Source organism: Vidua chalybeata, chromosome 16 (genome assembly GCF_026979565.1).
Source record: "Vidua chalybeata isolate OUT-0048 chromosome 16, bVidCha1 merged haplotype, whole genome shotgun sequence".
Classification (NCBI taxonomy): Eukaryota; Metazoa; Chordata; class Aves; order Passeriformes; family Viduidae; genus Vidua; species Vidua chalybeata.
In genome coordinates this window covers 1,638,969-1,646,206 of record NC_071545.1, presented here as the reverse complement: position 1 = coordinate 1,646,206, position 7,238 = coordinate 1,638,969, and the positions used below count along the sequence as shown (strand labels likewise).

The window sequence follows — 7,238 nt, the reverse complement described above, 5'->3', positions numbered from 1 at the left end:
TAGATCGGATAAAAGGAGGAAAGGCGTTGTGGGGGAGGCAGTGAGAAGCTGGAGGAACTGTGGGCGCCCCACGGAGCTGGAGCAGCCCGGCCCGGTGTGAGATATCCCCGTCCAGGGCAGGGGTGGCACCGGCTGCTCTTCGGAGGTCCCGCTGGACGAGTTGAAGCTCTGCTCCCCGGCGGGACGTGCTTTTCCCCAGCCCCACCCGAGTCCCCCGGATTCCCTCGCCCGGGGGTGGCGGCTCCCGGCCGCTGTGCCCGCGGTCACCAGAGGGCACTGCGAGCCCGAGCATCCCGGAGCGGCCCCAGGGCTCCGGGGCCAAGCGGACACCCACCAGGGGCCGGCGGCGCCGGGGAGCTCCCGGGGGCGGCCGGCACTCGGACCCCCCCACTCCTCCCCAGTCCCACGGGGACAACACCCTGCTCCAGCCAGGGACAAGGAGGGGGTGGCCAGGGGACACGGTGGCGCTGGGGACACAGTCAGGGGACGGCCACCAGACAGAGCTCTGGGCACGGCTGGCTCCTCGGTGGGTGCCCGGAGGTGCTCAGCTCCATGGGCTGGTCCGGAGGTCTGAGGCGATTGCGGGGTGCTGCGGGAGCCGTGCCCGGTCCCGGTTCAGCCCCCGCTGCGGTGGCTGCTCCAAATGGGGCTCTGGGACCCCCCGATGGCCGTGCCCCGAGTGCGGGGCTGCCCCATACCGTGTGGAGGGAGGGAAGCCAGGGCTGGTGGAGCAGCTGGTGCCGGGGTTTCTCCAGTAACACCCAGTTAAGGTGGGTCGGGGGCTGTGGAGGGGACCAGGGGTGCAGCCTCACCCCGGGGCGCTGCCATTAGGGCAGACACTGCCATGTGCCTGCGGGGCTGGTGGCACCGTGTCCCAGCTCCCTGCATCCCGGGGTGTCCCAAGGGTGCTGAGCACCCGGCTGGGCCGGGGCTCAGTCTCGGTGGGGAGAGGTCCTTGCGTGGGGACACCAGTGCCTGGTATCACCCTGCCTCTGGTGCCACGCCTCCCCTGGTGCCACCTCGCCCCTGGCACCTGGCCAAAGCCATTGGTGGGGTCCGGGGTTGGCTTTCCTGCCTGCCCAACTGCGAGCCCAGCCGGTTCCACTTCCTCAATGTGTCACCGGCTCGGCCCTGGCACCGTGTCCCCGCCATGCCGGGGTCGCTGTGACGCTCCGGGGCACATCCAGACCCTCGACCCAGCCACCCTCTGCCAAACCCCACATGGCGGCTGTGGGCTCAGCACGAGGGCCAGCGGGCAGAGAACCGCCCACCCGACCCCCAGCCCAGCCCCCCGACACCCCGACATCCCCACCCGCTCCACCTTAACCCACTGCCCCTCCGGCCCCTCATTTTCCACGGATTCCAGCAGCATGACTTCTTTCAGCATCATTTCATGGCCGGAGGGCTGTGAATCCTCCTCTCCCCGCCTGCCTCCCCCCTCCCCTTCCCCCCTTCCCCTCTTTCTTCCCACCATCCCAATTTACAATCCCTCATTTCCATTCCGCTCCACCCTCTGGCCGGGGACTTTGTTCCCGGCCTGTATCATCCCATCCCAATTGTTCCGTGTTTATTTCAAACATTTTGGCGGGCTGTCACTGGATGGAAACTTAATTAATGGTGGGGTCTGTAGTGGTGGCACAATAGCGGCTGGAAGGGAGGGGGTGGAAAGAAATCCTCAGGTTTGGAAGCGGGGAATTCGGGGTTCGGATGTGCTTGACCCCCGTGTCAGGCCCGGCGCCACGTGCCTGGGCTCCCCCTGGTTAGAAAAGTGTCTCCGTGGGGAGGGGGACACTGCTGGTGATGGGGGAGGTTATAAGGAGTTTGGGGGGGGGTGTAACTTTTGGGGTACACAGTTCTGGGGGGTGTAAGCCAGGGGGCTGCAGCGTGGGGTGTGCATAGCCTGGGCTGCCTGTAGCCTGCGGTGTGTATGGGTTGGGTTGTGCAAGGCTGGGGAGTGCATGGGTTGGGGTGTATAGAACTGGGGTGCAGAACTCAGGGTGCAGGGAAACCGTGGTGTGTGTAACTCAGGGTTGGGGTGAGTGTAACTCTTGGGGTACACAGTTCTGGGGTGGGGGTATGTAAACCAGGGGGGCTGTAGTGTGGGGTGTGCAGAGATTGGGGTGTACCCAGCCTGGGGTGCCTGTAGCCCCACATGTGCATGGCTTGGGGTGTCCATGCCCATGGATGTGCATATCCTGGCGTGCACCTGGCCTGGGGTGTGTGCAGGTCTTGGGGTGCACAGTTCTGGGGAGATGCACAGACCAGAGAACTTCAGTCTGGGGTGTTCATAGCCCAGGCTATGCCTGTGGCCCGGATGTGCACAGCTGGGGTGTCTACAGACAGGGCTGGCTGCAGCCAGCGCTGTGCAAATTTGGGGTGTACCTGGCCTGGGGTGTCTACAGCCAGGGGTGCGCACAGTTGGGGTGTACCTGGCCTGGGGTGTCTACAGCCAGGGGTGTGCACAGTTGGGGTGTACCTGGCCTGGGATGCGCACAGTTTGGGGTGTGCAGAGTTTGGGGTGTGCAGAGTTTGGGATGCGCACAGTTGGGATGCGCACAGTTGGGATGCGCACAGTTGGGGTGTGCACATTTTGGGTGTGCACAGTTTGGGGCGTTCCTAGCCCGGGGTGCTGTAGCTGCGGCTGTCACAGCCATGGGCCTACAGAATTCAGGGTGCAGCCCTGGTGGGTGTATCTGTAACGTGGGGTACCCCAGCCCTGCTTCGGGTCTTGTCCCCAGGCCTTGTCCCCGCCCGGTGTCCCCCCGTGCCGCCGGGTGCGGAGAAGCCCCGGGGGGCTCCGGGGATGCCAGTGCGGTGGATGCCGGTGCCCCCGCCCGTGGGGAGGGGGCCTCGGGGGCGGCTCCCGTGCCCGCCCCTCCGCAGCCATTGGCGGAAAGTTCGGGGCGCGACGCGGGGTGGCGGCCGCGCTCCCCCGTCCCCGCCGCCCCGGCCCCGGTGCGGGCAGCGGTGCGGGCAGGGCCGGGCCGGGCCGGGCCGCCCGGGGCCGCCGCGGGCGCGGCCATGTGGGTGCTGCGGGCGCTGTGCCTGGCCGGGCTGGGGGCAGCCATCGGCGGCGGCGCGGCGGACCAGTGCAGCTGGAGGGGCAGGTAGGCGCCGGGAACACCGGCACAGGGAACGCCGCACCGGGAACGCCGCACCGGGAAAACCGGCAGCGGGAACAGCGGCCCCGGGGGCAGCGCGCCGGGCGGGCGGGGATGGCACACGCGGGTCCCAGGATCAGGCAGGTTCATGGGGGAGGGGGAGTCTGCTCTCCCCGCCCCCCCCCCCCCCTTCCATCCTAGGGCTGAACCCCTCCAGCATCCGTGGGGAGGGTACGGGTGGGATGCTGGGAACCTGCGCCTGCCTCAGTTTCCTCACCCCTGGGTGCCGATCCCCCCTGCTTTCAGGGATGCTGGTCTCCCTGCGGGGCTCTCCGCCTCTCCGGGACCCCTTCCCTGAGCCCCCCACCCGTGAAACCCATCCATCCCTGTGGCCAGCGGGACCTCCGGCCCCCGGCAGGGCCCTAAGCATCGCCCGAAGGCGCCGGACTCCGAACAAAGAGCCGGGGCCCGCCAGGAGGGGCTGCCCCACGCGGGGGGCGTGGGGGACATGGGGGTCACGCAGCCACCAGCGCCCTGTCAGGGACAAAGCAGCCCCCCGACTGTCGCCGCTCCCCCCGGGCTGACATCCAGGCGTGTCCCCCCCACAACGCCGCGGGAAAGAAGGGGCTCCGGGCATCCTGTGTGAGAGTGGGACCCCAGCATCCCCTGGGTATCCCCAAAGTGGGAACAGGTGACCCCGAGGTTGTGGCCACTCTGGGGTGGTTTGGGACCCCACACTGGGTGTGAAGAGGGCTGTGCTGCTGCGGCCCCCCAGCCCCTTAGCTCCTTCCAAAAGATGCTGGGGGAGCACAAGCACCTCAAAATGAAGTGGTTGAACCCCAAGTCGAAGTCATCGAGGGTTTGGTGCTGTTCCTGCCTGTGGCCATCCCGCACACTTCTGTGGAGTGGCTGTTCGGGAGTGCAGGGTGCTGCTGTGGCGGGGGACACGGGCTGTGGGGTCCCTGTCACCTGGGGGTCCCGGCTGACGAGGTGCTGTGCCCCACAGCGGGCTGTCACAGGAGGCTGGCAGCGTGGAGCAGCTGTCCCTGCACTGTGCCGAGGGCTCGCTGGAATGGCTGTACCCCACGGGGGCCCTCCGCCTCCGCCTGGCCCCCCGCCTGCCCCCCACCAGCGCCGCCGTCAAGGGCAGGAGCCCCCCGCACATCACCGTCTGCATCAAACCCACCGGGACCTTCCGGGGGGCTCAGCTCTACCTGGAGAGGGAGGGGGTGCTAGAGCTGCTGCTGCCAGAAGCCCCCCGGCCCCACGCCCGCTGCTTCAGCTGGCTGCCCCAGGAGAAGGTGGCTCTGTTCCTGCAGGCCACCCCGCACCCCGACATCAGCCGCCGCATTGCCGCCTTCCGCTACGAGCTGCGGGGGGACTGGCTGGCCCGCCCGGCGCTGCCCACCGCCAGCCTCAGCGCCGAAGGTGAGCGCCTTATCCTGCCTCAGTTTCCCCTTCCCCTGCCGGGTGCTCGCAGGGGTAAGGAGGGGCTGGATGAGGGTGTTGTCCCCCGGGTGGTGACGGGCTGTGCTTGGCCTCGCAGGTGCGTGCCGACCGTGCAACGACACCGAGATCCTGATGGCCATTTGCACTAGTGACTTTGGTGAGTGCAGCCCCCGGGGCTCGGGGAGGGGGGATGGACCCGAAAGTGGCACTGGGACAGCTGGCCAGGCTGGCCTGGGCTACACAGAGCACTGCTAGGGATGGGGATGGGCATGGGAATGGGAGTGGGGATGGGAATGGGGGTAGGAAATGGGAATGGGAATGGGGATGGGGATGGGGATGGGGATAGGGATAGGGATAGGGATAGGGATAGGGATAGGGATAGGGATAGGGATAGGGATAGGAATGGGAATGGGAATTGGTATGGCAATGGGGATGGGGATGGGAATGGGAATGGGAATGGGAATGGGAATGTGGATGGGAATGGGAATGTGGATGGGAATGGGGATCGGGATGGAAATGGAGTTGGAGATGAAAGTGGGGACTGGGATGGAGATGGGGATGGGAACAGGAGTGGGAGTGGGAATGAGACAAGAATGGAGATGGGGATAGGGAAGGGAATGAGAATGCAGATAGGGACAGGGACTGGGATGAGGATGAGGATGCGTATGTGCACAGGGACAATGAATGGTGATGCAGATGGAGACAGGGATGGGGACAAGAATGGAGATGTGGACGGCAGTGGGGATAGGGACAAGGCCATGCTGACACCCCTCCCCGCCTTGCCCCCGCAGTCATCCGCGGCAGCATCCGGAGCGTCTCCAACGACGCAGAGCTGCAGGAATCCATCATCGGGGTGAGCGCCACCCGCATCCACCGCCAGAAATTCCCGCTCTTCCAGGCGGGCGGGCGGCTGGGGTGGCCGGTGGGCAGCATCCGCACCCCGCTGCGCTGCGGGGTCAAGCCGGGCCCCGGCACCTTCCTGTTCATGGGGTGGCTGCACTTTGGGGAGGCCTGGCTGAGCTGCGCGCCCCGCTACCGGGACTTCCAGCGCATCTACGAGGGGGCCCAGCGCACGCGCCAGAACCCCTGCGAGTTCCCCGTGGACTGAGCGGCTCCGGGAGCACAGCCCGGCCCCGCGGGCGCCGGGGGACCACGGTCCTGCCGTCACAGAGAGCATCCCCGGGGGACACGGGAACGGTGCCCGGAGGGAGCGCGGCACACAGGCCTCACCACACAGCCGGGCTGTGGCAGCACCCGCCGTCGGGCTGGGGGGTTCTGGGAAAATCCTGCTGGAAGGGAAGGGATTTTCCCAGGGCGTGCTTGTCCAGGGTGCCCAGGGAGCTGCCTGGGTGAGGGGTGCAGCGGCGTGGGGTCGGGGCTCCCAGGGGACTGGGGTGCTGCATGCTCAGGGGATGTTGTGGGGCACAGTGGGTCTGGCACTGGGGGGCAGCCGGACCCCCAGACCCTGGCAGGGCTTGGGGGCGGGTGGCCGTGGTGGCCGGTCCAGGGACACAGTAGGCACAGAAGGGACTGGAAGAGCCAGGAGATGGATCTGTAAGGTTGGGGGTGGAAGGGGGAGCAGGCAGCGGTGAGCCTGGCCCTGGCACGGGCAGGAGCTGCGGGGCGGATGCTGAGGAAGAGGAGAGAAGCTGAAGGGAGCGAGGGGAGCGGTGAGGTGGGAGGAAGGCTGGTGCGGGGAGCAGAGGTGTCCTTGGCACGGTCAGGGCAGGACCAAAGCGCCGAGGCAGGAAGGTGCCATGGGAGCAGGGAGAGGTGACCGTGCCACCGTCCCTGCCAGCCCTCGGGTGAGCGGGGCAGGCCGTGCCAGCCGCGGGGAATTTTTGACCGTGGGGGTGGTGGGGCATCGTATGTGCACTAAAGTTATAACGATACCAAATTTGTGACTTCTTTTTTATAAACTAAGCTGTATTTGTAGTGTGTGGCTCCTGTTTTTAGCAAGCTGAGCAGGACATTCACTGACAGGCACTGCGGTGTGTGTCACCTGCTCCCCTCAGTGCCAGCTCCAGCTGTGACCCTGCCTCCCACGGGGCTGAAACAGCCCTAATTCTTGGATATCTCTCTGTATGGAGAGATTTATTGCTATTTGCACATTCTGCACCCCAGTGATCCCCAGCATGGGTCACTTTGGGGTCCCTCTCCCTCGGTATCCCCGGGTGTGGGGACCAGGGGCGGGTGGCCCCGTGCTGGGTGGGTGACCCTGCTGGTGGAGCCGCTGTCAGCACTGATTCTCATCAGAGCCACCGGCCACAAGGCCTCATTGTGCCCGATTGTGCCGCGCCAGCATCCCAGCCCTGCCCGCTCCCACCCTGCCGCTGCCCCCTCCGGCCCCCAGCACCGCTCTGCTTCCCTGGGAATGCTGAGGGGGGACAGGACCTCTGCACAGGGGTGGGACATGGGAATCCTGCATGGGGATGGGGAACAGAACCCTCGGTCAGGGAAGGGACATGGTACCCCCAGCCAGGGATGGGACACAGGAGCCTCCCAGCCAGGGATGGGACATGGGGCACCCAGCTGGAATTGGGACACTGGACCCCACCTAGACATGGGAATGGGGCATAGCACCCCCAGCCGGGGACCTTTTCTCCCCACCAGTGATGCCACAAGGCTCAGCACAGGAAATCTCAGCCCCTGAGCTCCCCCCTCCAAACCCCTCGAGCCCCCCAAACC

At 66.6% G+C, this 7,238-nt stretch overlaps 1 protein-coding gene across 1 annotated transcript; it reads left to right on the top strand.

The window, feature by feature from the left end:
• Positions 1 to 2,989: 2,989 nt before the first annotated feature.
• METRN (meteorin, glial cell differentiation regulator) lies at positions 2,990 to 6,747 on the top strand. The gene is made up of 4 exons (XM_053957589.1): positions 2,990 to 3,107; positions 4,108 to 4,529; positions 4,648 to 4,707; positions 5,342 to 6,747. The coding sequence occupies exons 1-4, from the start codon at positions 3,022 to 3,024 to the stop codon at positions 5,656 to 5,658; spliced, it is 885 nt and encodes a 294-aa protein (XP_053813564.1). The 5' UTR covers positions 2,990 to 3,021; the 3' UTR covers positions 5,659 to 6,747.
• Positions 6,748 to 7,238: the final 491 nt, after the last annotated feature.

Coding starts and splice junctions, on each gene's coding strand:
- METRN (XM_053957589.1), top strand. CDS start 3,022: ATGTGGGTGCTGCGGGCGCTGTGCCTGGCCGGGCTGGGGGCAGCCATC. Junction 3,108..4,107: donor CAGTGCAGCTGGAGGGGCAG/GTAGGCGCCGGG, acceptor TGTGCCCCACAG/CGGGCTGTCACAGGAGGCTG. Junction 4,530..4,647: donor CGCCAGCCTCAGCGCCGAAG/GTGAGCGCCTTA, acceptor TTGGCCTCGCAG/GTGCGTGCCGACCGTGCAAC.